Source organism: Macaca nemestrina, chromosome 5 (assembly GCF_043159975.1).
Source record: "Macaca nemestrina isolate mMacNem1 chromosome 5, mMacNem.hap1, whole genome shotgun sequence".
Classification (NCBI taxonomy): domain Eukaryota; kingdom Metazoa; phylum Chordata; class Mammalia; order Primates; family Cercopithecidae; genus Macaca; species Macaca nemestrina.
In genome coordinates, this window is record NC_092129.1 from 67325728 (window position 1) to 67344022 (window position 18295).

Sequence of the window (18295 nt, forward strand, 5' to 3'; positions counted from 1 at the left end):
AGGGTGAGGCAGGAGAATCGCTTGAACTTGGGAGGCGGAGGTTGCAGTGAGCCGAGATCGAACCACTACACTCTAGCCTGGGCAATAGAGGGAGGCTCTGTGTCCAAAAAAAAAGGACATCTCTAGTCCTTAGGGTGAGGACAAAAATACATATGGGGCTCCCTGTGCCTCTGGCGGCCCCTTACAGATAACATGTTTAACCAGCTGCAGACCCCGGCCCACTGAAGTTAGGTGGGCAGCTGAGTCCCATGACTTGAAATGCAAAGTACAGCACAGTAAGATTTTTTTAAAAAATTAAGAATCTAAACTGAGCAGAAACCCTTTTTTCTTTCGGAAGGATTTCCTGCCTCAGTCCCAGCCAACTAACTTGTTCTTATTTTGCTCCCACTTCTCCCATGGCCCTGAGCACGTTACATTTGCTGCTTCTCTTCCTCATTCTTCTCCTTCTCCCCTCCCCCAGCTTTTTTGTTCCTGTCTTCCTCCATCCCTCACCTGTGGGTCCCGTTTCTTCCTGTGCATCCACGTACCTTACTTGTGCTGTTGTTCAGTACATTTTGGCTGAATGATTTAAATTTTGAAATGGCTACCTCCTAAAAGCCTTGCAGGTAAATACAGGTATTTTCATTTTTGTGTGGATAGGAGGAAGGAGAGTAGGTCCTAGCCATGTTTTGGCACAATTTGGTGATGAGATTTTCCTTACATGTTGTGTATTCACAGCTCAGGAATAAGGGGAAATAACTAGAATTCAAATCTAGCTCTTGTCCTTTGCAGCGGTTTCTCCCCTGAGTCTGTTCTTAGCTCTGATTCTCCCTTAGTTTACAATAGAAAGCTTTCAGATTTTTGTGCTGGTCACCAACAGTTCTCTGCACTCACATGTGGAGAATGGTGGTGCTTGCTGGGCATGGGCCTGCCACTCAGAAATGGCACCCAGTGGTCAGCCCACACCAGTGCAGCTACACCAAAGGATGGTGGCTTATTAAAGGCGGCTCTGCATGAAAAAGCCTCCCTCCCCTCTCTCTGGTCACCTTAGATTCTCAAGGTCCTTTTATCCAAAAGGTAGGCAGAAAATCACTTTAGGTGATTATGATGTTCAATTCTTCTTCCTCTGAGTGAGACAGTCTCATTCAGTCACCCAGTTTGGAGGTCAGTGGTATGATCATAGCTGACTACAACCTCGAACTCCTCGGCTCAAGTAGTCCTCCTGCTGCAGCCTCCTGAGTAGCTAGAACTAGAACTATAGGTGCATGTCACTATGCCCAGTTAAACTTAAAAAAAAAAAAATTTTTTTTTAAGAGACGGTGTCTCACTATGTTGCCCAGTCTGCTCTCCTCCTGCCTCAGCCTTTCCTCTAATGTTTTCAGTGTGACTCATACCTGGCCTCCCACTTTCTTATCTTCCCAAACCTTCAGATGCAAAAATCTCCTCTTCCATCTTCCTTCCTGGCGGTGAACTTGTACTGAAGATTCAGGTTTAAATCCCCCAAGTGTCTGAGTCTGTTCTGATGCAGGTGCCTTCTTTCTGGTTTCCCTTGGCTGCAAGCCCAAGGATACTGTATTTTCCTTCTGGGATTTGGACACACCTAATGAAAGATTTTGTTCCACCCTCTACTGTTACCCCTCTTTTTTTTTTTTTTTTTTGAGAGACACAGTTTCACTCTGTCGCCCAGTCTGGAGTGCAGTGGCGCGATCTTGGCTCACTTCAACCTCTGCCTCCCAGATTCGAGCAATTCTCCTGCCTCAGCTTCCCAAGTAGCTGGGATTATGGACCTGTGCCACCAAGCCTAGCTAATTTTTGTATTTTTAGTAGACATGGGGCTTTGCCATGTTGTCCAGTCTGGTCTCAAACTCCTGACCTCAAGTGATCTGCCCCCCTCGTTCCCTTTTTGATACAACCAGTTTTAACTTTCTTTGGTTTTCCCGCTTTCTTTCTTTAAATTTTGTTTATCTTAAGTTTTTTTCTGGCGAAATGTTTAATGAACTGGGGTTGGGCTGTGTACACTTTTCAGATTATTTGGGTTAGTCTGTATCTGCCTTCACAAACTGGCAGCCAAAGGTGTTGGGGTGGCGGGGGGGGGGTTCCAAATTTGATGCCCAGACATGTGTTGATTGATTTGGACACATTTTTTAAAACATTGGTTTATTTGCCATCACTTAAAAATGTTAGAGCTCTCATATAAAAATACAGATTTCTGGCTGGGCACAGTGGCTCACACCTGTAATCCCAGCACTTTGGGGGGCCGAGGCAGGAGGATTGCATGAGGTCAGGAGTTCCAGACCAGTCTGGTCAACATGGTGAAACCCCATCTCTATTAAAAATATAAAAATTAGCCAGGCGTGATGGTGCATACCTATAATCTCAGCTACTTGGGAGGCTGAGACAGGAGAATCGCTTGAACCCAAGGAGGCGGAGGTTGCAATGAGCTGAGATCATGCCACTGTACTCCAGCCTGGGCAATAGAGCAAGACTCTGTCTCAAAAACAAAAACAAAATACAGATTTCTGGCTTCTCTTTGAACATTGGAAGATTCAGCAGGATAGACATTGCACTTGCCAACTGGCAGCAACCAACTGGAGGAACTATGTACTGGCCACCCCCTCTATTAAGGGCACTCAATATCCTATTGTGGGTCTCTCACCCGCCTCCCTGCCCCCTTCATTTTCCTAGAGCCAACCACTGTACTTATCTGCAGGCCCAAGTGGCATTTGTGGTGCTGAGTTTATGTTTTCATTATTATTTGCTTTCTCTTTTCCTCTTCCACAAGAGACTTCCCAAGGGCAGTAACTTCACTGTATTAATAGTTCGCAGAATGAAAGGCACTTCCACGATCTAGTGAAGTCTGTCTTCTTCATTTAATGTTACAGGTCTCACCTTCGAGTGAGTCTTTAATAAATGTCGGCAAATGGCACATGAGTCTATTTCTAGGAAGTCAGCAGACGGGTAGAAAAAGCCAGTGGTAAATAGCCTGTAACAGTTTCCCTGGCTGTATTAAGTAGTATTGATGCCGGGTCAAACTAGTTAGGAGGATTTTCAGTTCTCCCATGAAAGCAAGGCTCCCTGGTAATCTGATTTGTTTTTCTTTTCTAGGAACCCTCTTCATAAATCAAACTCGGAAGACAACGCTGTAGGTCAGTACCACTTTTCTTGGTTTACCTATTTAATTATTTTAATACTTTATAGAAAACATGAACATGTGAAAATACAAAACCCACAATAATCCTTCTACTCAGAAATAAACACTGTTACGATTTTGATGTACATCTTTATTCTCCTTTTTCTAGGGGATTTAAAAAAAACATAATTGTGATCATATTCTGCATACTGTTTTATAGTTTTTAAGTTGAATACGTTATGAGCATTTTCCCATGACTGAATATTCTCTATGTTAATAGAGAAAAAATTAGAAGCAACCTAAATATCCAGCAAAGAATGAATTGGTTAATTAACTTATGGCACATCCAATATGGTGGAATATTACGCAGACTTAAAAATTTACTGCTGCTCTAAAAATCCTGGGGTCTGTGTCCCTAATAATGTCCTTAGGATACATCTTTCAATTGGGAATTTTTTGGATCCAAGATTATGCATAATTAAGGCATTGCATATTTTATATATTCTTGATTATAAAATTCACTCTTGGTTTAGTAACAGCTATTCTGTTTGGGTCAGAGGGTGGGTGGCTGGTAGTGATTAGGGACATAAGTACTCAATCAAACCTGGCTGCCTGCCTTTGAATCTGCCAACTCAATAGCTATCACCTTGTGCAGCTCACTTGCACCAAGCCTCAGTTTTCTCATCTGCTAGGTGGGAACAATGATGCATCATATAATTGAGTATTAAATGAAATTTGCCATTAGATAGCAAAGTGCCTGGATATAGTAGCTGAATAAATGTTAGCTATTACCATTTATTAGGCTGTATCTCTGTTTCAGAAACTTGAAAATGGGAGAAGGAAGAAGGGAATATAGCTTATAGTTAAAGAAATATATTCTCAGCCTGTTCAGTGGCTCACTTCTCTTATCCCAGGAATTTGGGAGGCCAACGAGGGAGAATTGCTTGAGCCCAGGAGTTAGAGACTGACCTGAGCAACATAGCAAGATGTGCTCTCTACCAAAAATTTAAAAATTAGCTGGGCATGGCAGTATGCACCTGTAGTCCCAGCTACTTGGGAGGCTGAGGTGGGCGGATCCCTTGAGCCCAAGAGTTTGAGGCTACAGTGAGCTGTGATTGCACCACTGCACTCCAGCTTGGACGAAGAGACCATGTCTCTTAAAAGGAAAATAAATAGGCTGGATATGGTGGCTCACATCTGTAATCCCAGCACTTTGGGAGGCCAAGGCGGGTCATGACGTCAGGAGATCGAGACCAGCCGGGCCAATATGGTGAAACCCCATCTCTACTAAAAATACAAAAATTAGCCGGGCGTGGTAGCTTGTGCGTATAATCCCAGCTACTCAGGAGGCTGAGGCAGGAGAATCGCCGGCACCCAGGAGGCAGAAGTTGTAGTAAGCCAAGATTGCACCACTGCACTCCAGCCTGGGCGCCAGAGCAAGACTTCATCTCAACCAAAAAAAAAAAAGAAAAAGAAAAAAGAAAGAAAAGAAATATTCCTGAACTGTCCAAGAGCAAGGTTGAGTTAATAATAACTAGTCAACTTTAACCCTGCATGTCTGACATTTGCTTCAGTGTTAAGCCCAAAGGCAGTGGGTGATACAAAACTTGCCATGGAGCTCTGTCTTTGGTGGAAAGGCTCCGGTTTCATTCCCACAGCTCTGGGGGCTGTCAAAACTTAAATGTGCGGGCATCCTGTTTTGACAGACGACGCCCTTTCTAGCCTGGGAGCACCATAGACATGGTTCCCACATGTCTGCTTCATTGCTTGGCACCACCCGTCTAGACTGGGGAAACCCATCACTTCGCTGGGTCCTATTTCCAGTGGCCATGGAGCAACCAGACAGACAACAAGTGGTGACAGAGCTGCTACTTTGAATGTGCCACATCAGCACGATGGCAGACACCACTGCTGCTGCTTTTTATTTGTAAAGAATAAAGGACTGCTCTACCCACTCATTTTGCTTACTCTCCCCTTTCGCTTTGCTTTTAAAAAGGTATTACATATTATTGATGATCAGAACCCTACCACATATTAAAAATGTCTAGCTATAGCAGCGAGTTTGTTTTCACTTGAAAGTCACCGCAGTAGTCTGGAAAGGATGGGGGTGGGGCGGGTAGAGAGAGACCCATTTGGGAGATGTCACGGCCTGATTGCAGGCTTTCTTTTCTTTGTGCCCTGGGTAAGCTGTAGGTGGGTCACCAGGTAGCCTGAATGCCAGGGAGTGCCATATGCATGTCATAGTGAGACCCATGCAGACCACACTTCTGAGAATAACAGTGGGGGCCAGACCCACAGACCCAGGGGACCACCTCCCCTGACCTGTGGGCCCAGGACATACCAACCATTCTGTTCTTGTCGTTAAATCTGGAGTAACAGAAATAAACCGAGGGTAGATCAACAACAGAAATAACAACAAAACAAAGTGAGCTTCTTAAAATACCCTATTTGTGGTGTAGTTGAAATAATTGTGGCTAAGACCAAAGGGGGGATATACACTGCAAGACGAGGCCAAATTAGGCATACTAGTTAAACAAACATCAAAGTAAACACAAGAATGCGTGTTTTGCCTTCCTTTTTGATGTTTCTGTTTTTCATCTTAACCTCACTGCACCATATCTTGCTACTAGGAAATTTGCATTTCTTTTAAACAACTTTATAGCCATCTCCCATTCTTTCACAAACTGAAAGAAAAAACTGTCCTTTTGTGAAATCAAAGTATTCTTACCAGCTTTGAATTATAAGGAAGAGGCTACTTTTGTTATTAATGAATTTATTGCTTGTGCTTTTTCTTCCTTTTTTTTTTTTTTAAAGGAAAAGGAGACTGGAAGAAGAAAAATAAGTATTTCTGGCAGAACTTCCGAAAGAACCAGAAAGGAATAATGAGACAGACTTCAAAAGGTACTGCAATGCAGCTGGCGGACAGTAGGTCCTTTCAGCTCTAACATGTGGAGAAGCCTGTGCTGTTAATCTCAGTGGATGCTGTAAGTTAGCGTAACTCACCGCATGTGCCCATAAGATGTTCAACTTTTCTGACATTCCTGTTGTTACTTTAAGACTTTGTCCCAGTGATTTTCTTTTCTTTAAGTCAAAAAAAAAAAAAAAAAAACCAAAAGGGGACAAGTTCACAGTTCTTCCCTTTCGTAGATCTGAGAGCAGAGGCCGAATCTTTAGTTTTCTCAGTCGCACCACCTCAGAAAGATCTTTTCTCTCGTCAAGATCTAGCCTGAAAGGGCCTAGAGAGCCCTCGCATGTGTTGGTTTGGGGCTCTCCTGTCCGTGCTCCCACTGAGGGCCTCTGCATTCTTCTGAACTTCTGATGCTCTCCTGCAGCGGGACGGTTATGGGGTGTTGCCCCTGGAAACTCCAGTGGTCTGACATCATGGGAATTTGCCTGGGCGGCTTTGTGAAGGGAGTTCTGCCCTACTCTTGGCTGTGTCTTTTGTTGTTGTTTATATAGTAAGTAAATATGTCATCCCTTTGAGGCTCAGTTACATAATTTATGTTTCCCCAGTATTCAGAGAAGAAACCGGAGCAAATCCACTTCCAGATTCCAGTCCAACTGAATGAGGTTATCAGTAGATATAAAGTTTTCCTTGATCACCAGTGACACTACTTGTTTTGCTTTACTAACCTTAGTGTCCTGCGCTGTGTGGAACGTCTATCTAATTACCTGTACACGTGGAAATGAGAAAAATGGATGTGAACAGTAGACACGTCACAGCACACCTGGGTTCCTTGGCAACATTCCACATGGTTTTTTTTTCTCAAGTTGTCCTACTTTTAAGCATTCCCAGTTTTTTGTATTCACCCAGCATCACTTGTGATTCAAAATAAACCTTGGATTCTAAAAAAAAAAGTCTAATTTAGAAAGAAAGCTAAGGAGAAAGGGAGAGGTACAAGAGGGAGGGAAGGAGGAAGCCAACAGTTTACCAGCTATCGTGAATTTTTAAAGAACCCAACCAATTTCCCATCACCCTCTCTGCCATTTGAGGTGACACAGACAGTAAAATGAATCAAACCAGCAGGCTTCTGTCTTCACCCAGCACACACTGTTATTCTCCCTGTGAAAGTAGCAAAGGGAACTTGAGGAGTATTTTTGGATTGATTGATTACTAAATGGAAATGAGATGGAAATACAGGGCAACATAAATTCCAAAGTCAGCTGTGCCTGAAATGGTTTCCTGCAAGTCTACAGGCAGACTCTTTCCCTCTGTCCTTTACACCAAAGGCAAATTAAGCCACAGCTGGGCATCCTAACGGTATTGGAAGCTGGTAAAAAGTATGAATGAGAAAGATGGGGAGGAGAGCAGGGTGCGGGACTGGAGTGGGGATGTTACAGCTGATGTTCACTAACATGTCCTTCCCCACACGCTGACCAGAGGCACCATTGCCCAGTGTGGCCCAGATATACTAGAGGCAATAGCAGTCTGTTTGCTCTGTAGGAAAATCTTTGGAATCTAACAGAACATTCTCATCTCTGCAGTTCTAGCTGCCTTCAGGTGTGAGTTGGAAGTTGATTTTCCCGCAGTTTGGAAACCAATTTATGACAATAATACTTTCAGATACAGACCTATATGGCACCCTTCTTCTGATTAACTGAACATGCTTCATGTCTGTGATTTGCACTTGGCATTTTTTTTTTTTTTTTTGTCTTCAGATGGAGTCTTGCTCTGTCACCTAGGCTGTAGTGCAGTGGTGTGATCTCAGCTCACTGCAACCTTCGCCTCCTGGGTTCAAAGCAATTCTCCTGCTTCAATCTCCTGAGTAGCTGGTATTACAGGTGCCTGCCACCACACCTGGCTAATTTCTGTATTTTTAGTGGAGACGGGGTTTCACCTTGTTGGCCAGGCTGGTCTCGAACTCCTGACCTCAAGTGGTCCACCTGCCTTGGCCTCCCAAAGTGCTGGGATTACAGGAATGAACCTCTTCGCCCGTGTGCACTTAGTTTCAAGGAATAATAACAGTGAAATAGCTTAGTAGGATTGGAAGGTTTTGCCAGGCTGTGGGTCTGGACTCTGTGACCTTCCTTCCTCTGTCATGACCTAGGGGTCTTTCTTACTTCTTTGCAAAAATATTTTCTTCTCATTTATATTCAAATGAAAGGACACAGAGAACCCACAGCTGAAGGAGCCTTGGAATGCTTGTATGATCCAGTTGGGTGTATAAATTAGATCTTTACTCCACCTATAGTGAGGAGCTCTCTCTTACTTTCCTCCAAAACCCGTCCACTGGGCACACCATCTCAAAGGCTCTGATCATCTTGAAGGATTTGTTTCTAGGGTGACATGGTGAGATCCACATGTTCTGCAAGCCTGTTTCTCAATCAGAGGTGCTTATTCGCTTCTTTAAAAGCAGCATATTTTTCCCACCCTTTGCTTCATCAGTAACGTTCAACATACATAGTGTCCTGAGCAACATTCTTCCCTCGCCTGAGACAGCAGATATTCAGCATTGACGTTCTGTTTCGCTGTTCTTGTTTTCACTCCTGTTATTCTTTGTCCTCAATCTCCAGGAGAAGACGTTGGTTACGTTGCCAGTGAAATAACAATGAGCGATGAGGAGCGGATTCAGCTAATGATGATGGTCAAGGAAAAGATGATCACGATTGAGGAAGCACTTGCCAGGGTAAGCATGCAGATACCTGGTTTATATTTGTGAGGACTTGGCTTCCTGAAGTGTAAAAATGTTTGGGGCCATCAAGGGGTATAGGAATCAGGTACCCATGTTGTCAGATAAAATATTTATTCTGTTTACTTGATACAAGCATTCTACTTTGCGAGGTGAAACTGCTATAGTCAATGAAAACACGAACGAATGAATGAATGGCAGATATATTTGATCTGTGGACCACATTAACGGGAAAAATTCACAAGCCTTTTGAAAAGAACATAATCAGTGGTAAAAGATTAATTATTAAATAAAAATCAAATATGCTAAAAACATTGCAAACATCAGGTTTGGTTTTGTTGTTGTTGTTGTTGTTGTTTGAGATAGGATCTCACTGTATTTCCCAGACTGTAGTGCAGTGGTGCGATCACAACTCACTGCAGCCTCAACCTCCTGGGCCCAAGCAATCCTCCCATGTCAGCCTCCTGAGTAGCTGGGACCACAAGTGTGTGACACCACACCCAGCTAATTTTTAAATTTTTTACAGAGACAGGGTCTCCTCATGTTGCCCAGGCTGGTCTCAAACCTGTGGGCTCAAGTGATCCTCTCCCTTCGGCCTCCCAACATGTTAGAATTACAGGTGTAAGCAAGCACACCTGGCCTATAAATATCAGTTCTATAAGATGCCTTCACAAACTGAATTTTGAATAATCTAAAGGTTATACTTACTTTCATATCTAAGTAAATATTAATTATAATTTGTTGTGTTTGTTTTTTGTTTTTATTTTTATTTCCCTCTGAGTTAAGTTAGGCACTACAAGAAGCCTAATTAACCTTTAGGATACTAGAGCAGCAGTTATACTAGTAAGGCAGCAATTTATTAAGAGATTCCCTGCTTTGTTGTTGAAAAACAAACCCATTGATTCTTGAATTTTCACTTTGAACAGCTGGTTCAGTACTGTGCAGATAAGTCCCAAATAAACAGGTTTGGAAATTGACAAAAACCTTCAAACCACCAAGGAAACATTGAATGAGTTAAGACTTTACCATTGTCTTGTTCCATTTTGTGCTGCTGTAACAGAATACCACAGATTGCATAATTCATCAAGAACAGGAATTTATTGGCACACAGTTCCGGAGGCTGGGAAATCTAATGTCAAGGGGCCCCAGCAGGTTTGATGTCTGGTGAGACTATGCTCTCCTATGATGACGCCTTGTGTACCATGTCATCTGCAGGGGAGGAAGGCTGGATGCTTATAAGCCAGAAGGAGGAATGCCAAGAAGCTAAAGGGGGCAAACTTGCCCTTTTATAATGACAGTAATACTACCCTATCACCTCCCAAAGTTTCACCTCTTAACACCACCACACCAGCTACCAAATTCTCACCATCAGCTTGGGGAGAGACAAACATTCAACACGTAGAAACCATAACATTCAACCTATAGCAACCATTGAGTGGGATCTTAAAGGTCTGAAACCTTGAAACAGTGGCACACATGTACTCAGTTTAGTTTAATATACAGTAGTTCCCTCTTACATGCAAGGGATATGTTCTAAGACCCCCAGTGAATGCCTGAAACTGCAGATGGTACCAAACCCTATACATACTGTGTATGTTTTTTCTTATGTTCCTATGCATACATGTCCATGGTAGAGCTTAATCTATAAATTAGACATAATAAGAAATTAACAACAATAACTAAAAATAAAATAGAACAATTATAACAATATCCTGTAATAAAAGTTATGTGACAAAGATGTCCATTTTCACCACTGTTATTCAACATAGTACTGGAAGTCCTAGCTATAGCAATCAGGCAAGAGAAAGAAATAAAAGAGAACCAAAGACTCCACTGAAAAACTATTAGAACTGATAAATTAAGTAAAGTTGCAGGCTACAAAATCAACACATAAAAATCAGTAGCATTTCTATATGCCAGCAATACATAATCTGAAAAGAAATCAAGAAAGTAATCCCATTTATAATAGCTACAAATAAAATACCTAAGAATAAACTCAACCAAAGAAGTGAAAGCTGTTATTGTGAAAGCTTTCATTATAATGAAAACAGTAAAACATTGATGCAAGAAAAGGACACCAAAAAAAAAAAAGAAAAAAGGAAAACTATTCCATGTTCATGGGTTAGAAGGGTCAATATCATTAAAATGGCTATGCTATCCAAAGCAATCTACAGATTCAGTGCAATCTATATCAAAATACCAATGACATGCTTCACAGAATTAGAAGAAATAAACTTACACTTTGGGAGGCCAAGGCGGGCAGATCACTCGAGATCAGGAGTTCGGGACCAACCTGGCCAACATGGTGAAAGCCCGTCTCTACTAAAAATACAAAAATTAGCCAGGCGAGGTGGCGCCTGTCTGTAGCAAGCTACTTGGCAGGCTGAGGCAGAAGAATGGCTTGAATCGGGGAGGTGGAGACAATGAGCCAAGATCGTTCCATTGAACTCCAGCCTGGTGAGAGAGTGAGAATCCATCCACCCCCACCCCCCAAAGAAAAGGAAAGAAGAAAAAATAATCTTAAAATGTATATTGAACCACAGAATACGTAGAATAGCCAAAGCCATCCTGAGCAAAAAGAACAAAACTGGGGGAATGGCATTAACTGACTTCAAATCTATACTGTGGAGCTGTAGTAACCAAACAACATGGTCCTGGCATAAATCAGACATATAGACCAATGGAATAGAATAGGAAGCCCGGAAATAAACCCATCCATCTACAGTGAACTCACTTTCAACAAAGGTGCCAAGAATATACGTTGGGGAAAGAACAATCTCTTCAATAAATGGTGCTGGGAAAATTGGATATTCATATGCAGAAGAATGAAACTAGACCCCTCTCTCTTGCCATATAGAAAAATCTAATCAAAATGGATTAAAGACAAATCTTTCAGACTCAACTATGAAACTAGTAAAAGAAAACATTGAGGAAATTCTCCAGGACATTGGACTGGGCGAAAATGTCTTGAGTGATACCCTAAAAGTACAGGCAGCTAAAACAAAAATGGACAAATGGGATCACATCATGTTAAAATGCTTCTGCACAGCAAACAAAGCAATCAGCAAAGTGAAAATACAACCCACATACTGGGAGAAAATATTCGCAAACTACCTGTCGGACAAAGGATTAATAAACAATATATGTGGAACTCAAACAACTCAATAGGAAAAAATCCAATAATCTAATTTTAAAAATGGAGAAAATATCTGAATAGACATTTCTCAGAAGACATACAAAGGGAAAACAGACATGTGAAAAGGTGCTCAACATTATTGGTCATCAGAGAAATGCAAATCAAAACTACAATAAGATATCATCTCACCCCAATTAAAATGGCTTTGTGGTACAGAGTCTCACTCTGTCACCCAGGCTGGAATGCAGTGGCGAGATTTTGGCTCAGTGGGTTCAAGGGATTCTCCTGCCTCAGCCTCCCTTAAAAGCTGGGATCACAGGTGCCTGCCACCACATCTGGCTAATTTTTTTTTTTTTTTTTTTGAGATGCAGTCTCGCTCTGTCACCCAGGTTGGAGTGCAGCGCAATCTTGGCTCACTGCAACCTCCACATCCCAGGTTCCAACAATTCTCCTGCCTCAACCTCCTGAGTAGCTGGGATTACAGGTGCCCACTACCATGCCTAGCTAATTTTTGTATTTTTAGTAGAGACAGTGTTTCACCATGTTGGCCAGGCTGGTCTCGAACTCCTGACCTCAGGTGATCCACCTGCCTTGGCGTCCCAAAGTGTTGCGATTACAGGCGTGAGTCACTGCGCCTGGCCTAAAATGGCTTTTATCCAAAAGACAGGCAATAACAAATGCTGTTAAGGATATGGAGAAAGGGGGACCCTCATATATTGTTGATGAGAATATAAATTATTGCAGCCACTATCGAGAACAGTATGGAGGTTCCTCATGATACAAAAAATAGAACTACCATATGATGCAGCAATCCCACTGCTAGTATTTATCCAAAAGAAGGGAAGTTAGCATAGAGCTATCTGCTCTCTCATGTTTTATTGCAGTGCTGTTGACAATAGCCAAGACTTGGAAGCAACCTAAGTGTCCATCAACAGATGAATGGATTAAAAAAATGTGATACATATACACAGTGGAACACTACACAGCCATAAAAAAGAGTGAGTTTCTGTCATTTACAACAGCATGGATGGAAGTGGAGGACATTATATTAAGTGAAATAAGCCAGGCACAGAAAGTCAAACTGCACAAGTTCTCACGCATTTGTGGGAGGTAAAAATTAAAACAATTGAACTGATGGAGATAGAGAGTAGAATGATGGTTACCAGAGCCTGGGGATGGTAGTGAGGAGGTGAGGGGAAGTATGGATGGTTAATGGGTACGAAATGAATGACGAATGAAGAATGAATAGCATCCAGGATTTGCTAGCACAACAGGGTGACTACAGTCAACAATAATTTGTTGTACATTTAAAAATAACTAAAATATTATAATTGGAATGCAGATGAGCAGGTCGGTGCTGGGACAGGTGGTAGAGTGGGTGGCAGGTGAAAGTGACAGACTCCTGTCCATGCTGCTCATCTCCTGCACCTTCATCCTCAGCCTGGTCTGCTTTGCCACAACAGTAACCACCTAGCCCAGCTGCCGGCTGGTGCAAAATGCTCATCATATGTTTTCTCTCCCATTCTATTCCTTGGGCATGCCATACATTTGGGAAAAGTTCAATTGAGTTTCTAGAAAGTGCATATGAGAAGTACGGGCATATGAGAAGTATGGACCGTATTTAGTTTTTCTGTGGTAAGCAAGACATTTACTCCCAGAGAGAGATGTGACTGCACCACTACTTTTTTTTATATTTTATTTTATTTTATTTTTTGAGATGGAGGTTTGCCCTTTCGGCCAAGCTGAAGTGAGGTAGCATGATCTCGGCTCACTGCAACCTCCACCTCCTGGGTTCAAGTGATTCTTCTGCCTCAGCTTCCTGAGTAGCTGGGATTATAGGCACCTGTCACCACGCCCGGCTAATTTTTGTATTTTTAGTAGAGACAGGGTTTTACCATGTTGGCCAGGCTGGTCTCGAACTCCTGACCTCATGTGATCTACCTGCCTCGGTCTCCCAAAGTACTAGGATTACAGGCATGAGCCACTGCATCCAGCTGACTGCACCATTTTTTAATAGTAAAACCAAAGATCTGAATGCAGAAGATGTCTACAGTCATCTCAGGACACCTGTGTTTGGGAAGGGAGTTGAATGCGATATGCCTAATCCAATGTTCTTGGGGCAAGAGAAAATGTTAAAAAGTAGCCTTAATGTAGCCCACTTCAGACAGCAAGTTTCTATAACTGAAAAAGAAAGGAATACTTTCAAGTCGGGGAGAAAGTGGAGGAAAAAAATCGTGTGAAGCTCTTTCTGAGGTCATAATTTGATAGCTAGCCATGGTTTACATGGAAAGGAAATCAGAAGTCAACTCAGGGAGAGGTGGCACAGCTGTGTGCATATGTGAGTGGTGGCTTCGGGCCTTTGGCCTGGCTGCAGCCACCTTGGCCGCCTCTGCGTGGTTGCAGAAGCAGCTACAAAGCTCACTGAGAGCACGACTATTGTCTATAAGGCAACCCAGAAACACAGAAACCAGAAGAAAAAATCCAAAGCATTCTCCAAACTTTGCTGGATTCTACAGACAAGAGTGAGTGCCTATCGGCAGATGAGGAAATCATAGGGCTGCTTATTAGACTGTTCTCAGGGTCACATACATCCTCAACTACTGGTTCCTAAATGAGCTGCTTTATAGCCGGAGATGAAACATGTCATGAAAAATGTTATTTGAAGCAGAAAACTGTCCGTGGAGAGGATCTACCTTCTTTAACTTATGACCGGCTCAAGATTGAACCTCCCCAGCACTTTGGGAGGCCAAGGCGGGTGGATCAGCTGATGAGGTCAAGAGTTCAAGACCAGTCTGGCCAACATGGTGAAACCCCATCTCTAATAAAAATACAAAATTAGCCAGGCGTGGTGACACGCGCATGTAACCCCAGCTACATGGGAGGCTGAGGCAGGAGAATTGCAGAGGCAGAGGTTGCAGTGAGCCGAGATCTCGCTATTGCACTCCAGCCAGGGCAAAAAGAGCAAAACTCCATCTAAAAAAAAAAAAAAGATTGAAACTTGTATAATGACTGTATAGAAAGAGTTAAGACTTAGACTTCCTGTATTGACTATACTGAGAATGGCTAAACTGCCTCAGAGGGTGTGATAGGACATACCGTTCCTCCAGGCCACCAAACAGGTTTATCTCCCACTGTCAATCAAGAATTTCAAGACACTTGGGTGGAGCTTGTGGATCTGAATCCTGATCAGTGATTACAGGACAACTCAACAGGAGAGAAGATTGTCTATGTGCCATTTGGAGGTGGGCGTCATCATATTGGGAAAAATTTTGCCCATGTTCAGATCAAGACAATTTGGTCCACTCTGTTTCATTTGCATGAATTTGATTTCATTGATGGATCTTTTCCCACTGTAAATTATAAAACCATGATTCATCACGCCCCTAAAAACCCAGATATCACATACAAATGAAGATCAAAATGAAAAAGGCTACAAAGAACTAATATGTAAAACATTACTGTAAGCTGAAATCATTTGAAAAGAATGAAATTTACAAAACAAACCTCAGTGTACTATCTTTTTTAGTGTAATTTTAAAATATAGCTTAATTTAGGATTTCAATATTTTATTTACTGAATGCTTTCTAATAGCTTTATGATGGATAATTAACACATGTGCTTTAAGAAAGTCAAGCTCATTAGTAAAAAAGTTGCTTAGGGAGATCTAGGTCATTGGCAGATTTTAAATAACAATTTCTGTGTACCAGGATACCTCAGAGCTATTGCAGGTTTGATATCAGACCACTGCAGTAAAGGGAATATTGCAGTAAAGTGAGTCACATAAATTTGTTGGTGTTCTCAAAAAAACAGTTTCTGGATTTATTATAAGACACACCTCCTTATCTCTTCATAGAACTGAAAAGAGTTAGGGCCTTGCTCTGGATTCGGCGTTGGCTTACGAGAGTGTTGTGTCTGCTATGATCTTCTACCCAGACCACTCAAACTTTCTCCATGTCAGCAATAAGGCTGTTCCATTTTCTTATCATTTGTGTGTTCACTGGAGTAGCACTTTTCATTTCCTTCGATAACTTTTCCTTTGCATTCCCAACTTAACTGTTTGATGCAAAAGGCCTAGCTTTTAGCTTACCCTGGCTTTCAACATGCCTTCCTCACTAAGCTTAATCATTCATTCCTAGCTTTTGATTTAAAGTGAGAAGCATGCTACTCTTCCTTTCAATTAAATACACAGAGGCAATTGCAGGGTTATTAATTGGCCTAATTTAAATATGTTGTGTCTCAGGAAATAGGGAGGCTTGAGCAGGAGGGAGAGAGATGGGAGAATGGCCCGTCAGTGGAGCCGTCAGAACACACACATTATCCATTAAGTTCATAATGTTTAGGTTCATAACATAATCTTATATGTTTAGGTTCATGGCTCCCCAAAACAATTACAATATTAACATCCGAGGTCACAGATCACAGGTCACCATAACAGATGTAATAAGAATGAAAAAGTTTGAAATACTGTAGGAATTACCAAAATGTGACAGCAGGGACTCAGAATGAGCCCATATTGTTAGAAAAGTGGCACTGATAAACTTCTTCGATGCAGGGCTACCACAAACTTTCAATTTGTAAAACACAGTTTCTGTGATATGCAGTAAAGTCAAACTTAGTAAAATGAGGTGTGCCTGTACCAATTTTAAGGCCTTACATAGCTCTTGGCAAATAAGTTCAGGACATTCAAATCTTTTACTAATTCCATAAGATGTAGAAAGCCCATACTTGGAAGCTATAGGTTATTCATTTATGTGAGTAATTTGTTTGTTGTGGGGTGAAGAGGGAAGGGAATACACTCACATTTAAAGCCTTGTATAAAAAAGAATAGTAGTAAATTTCTTGGAATGATAATACTCAGCATTGATGAGTGATATTGTAGAAAAATATGTCCTTTGTAATTTTAACTGGAAGCACTGTCTATAGGAAATTGAGAGAGATCTATGACCATGATTTAATAATCACATTTCCTTAAAAATAATTATTTATACTGAAGACTGCTCAAGTCAATGTGATCTAATCATTAAGTATTACACATTGATCTGTTAATGTATGTTTCTGATTCCAACAAGACTGTATCTGTGTGAAAGTCAGAAATAAAGTCCTTTGGAGATTAAGAAAAGAGCACTTAAAGTTTGTCATTGACTGTCACTGATGTTTTGGCATCATGAACTTTTTTTTTTTGAGACAGGGTCTCGCTCTGTAGCCCAGGCTAGAGTACACTGGCGTGATCATGGTTCACTGCAGCCTCGACCTCCTAGGCTCAAGCGGTTCTCATGCCTCAGCATCCTTAATAGCTGGGACTCTAGGTAGGCACGTGCTACCACACCTGGCTAATTTATTTATTTATTTATTGTTTTGAGACAGAGTCTCGCTCTGTCGCCCAGGCTGGAGTGTAGTGGTGCAATCTTGGCTCACTGCAACTCCACCTCCCAGGTTCAAGCAATTCTTCTGCTTCAGCCTCCCAAGCAGCTGGGACTCCAGGCACACGCCACCAGGCCCAGCTAATTTTCGGATTTTTCATAGAGACGGGGTTTCACCATGTTGGCCAGGCTAGTCTCGAACTCCCGACCTCAAATGATCCTCCCGACCTCAAATGGCCTCCCAAAGTGGTGGGATTACAGGCGTGAGCCACCGTGCCTAGTCCAAACTTTTCTTCATTCCGGGTGTCATCCATCTGATTCCCTGGAAGCACAGCCTGAGACAGGGACTCTTGTGTATCTTAGTCTATTTAGTGTTGCTATAAAGGAATACCTGAGACTGGGTAACTTACAACGAAAAGGGGTTTATTTGGCTCATGATTCTACCTGCTGGGAGAGTAGTCATCTAGTGAAAACCTCGGGCTGCTTCCACTTACGGTGGAAGGCGGTGTGTGCAGAGATCACTTGGTAAGAAGAAACAAGAGAAGGGAGGTGCCTGGCTCTTTTATAACAACTGCTCTTTGGGGAACAAATAGAGTGAGAAATCACCTTCCCCACCCCTCCACAGGGTATGAAACTATTCTTAAGGGATCGTCCCTCATGGCCCCAAACACCTCTCTTTAGGCCCCCTTCCCCAGTATTGGAATTCAATTTCAGTATGAGGTTTGGGGAAAGAGACCTCCAAACTATATATAGCATTGTGCAAGTGGCTTATTGAAAGAAGGCTTTAAAGAGAAACCTCTAAGTGAGGGAGAAGGATGAAGTTGGACAGAGATGTGATTTCAGGAGGAGTCTAGCCTCACTCAGCCTGATTCCAAATGGAGTGGGGAGCCCTGGAGGGTGACTGGCATTGTAGAGTTTGTCATGCCAGGGATAAGATGTCTGAAAGCTGATTGCGGTTGGGGAGCAGCCATCTAGATATCTTTGTGGAGACAGCTTCTCTTAGTCATGTTCTCTAGAGCAGGGTGTGTAAATTTATACCTACCGGACATTCTTATAAAGT

At 42.2% G+C, this 18295-nt stretch overlaps 1 protein-coding gene across 8 annotated transcripts in view; it reads left to right on the forward strand.

Annotated features, from left to right (window-relative positions):
• The window catches only part of LOC105488993 (SAM and SH3 domain containing 1), a 350928-nt gene that overhangs the window by 265437 nt on the left and 67196 nt on the right, over positions 1-18295 (forward strand). For all 8 annotated transcript variants that reach the window (XM_071096570.1, XM_024795158.2, XM_024795154.2 and 5 more), the window contains 3 exons: positions 3085-3125; positions 5924-6010; positions 8624-8736. In XM_071096570.1, the coding sequence (XP_070952671.1) occupies positions 3085-3125; positions 5924-6010; positions 8624-8736 (241 nt within the window). The remainder of the gene's footprint in view (positions 1-3084; positions 3126-5923; positions 6011-8623; positions 8737-18295) is intronic.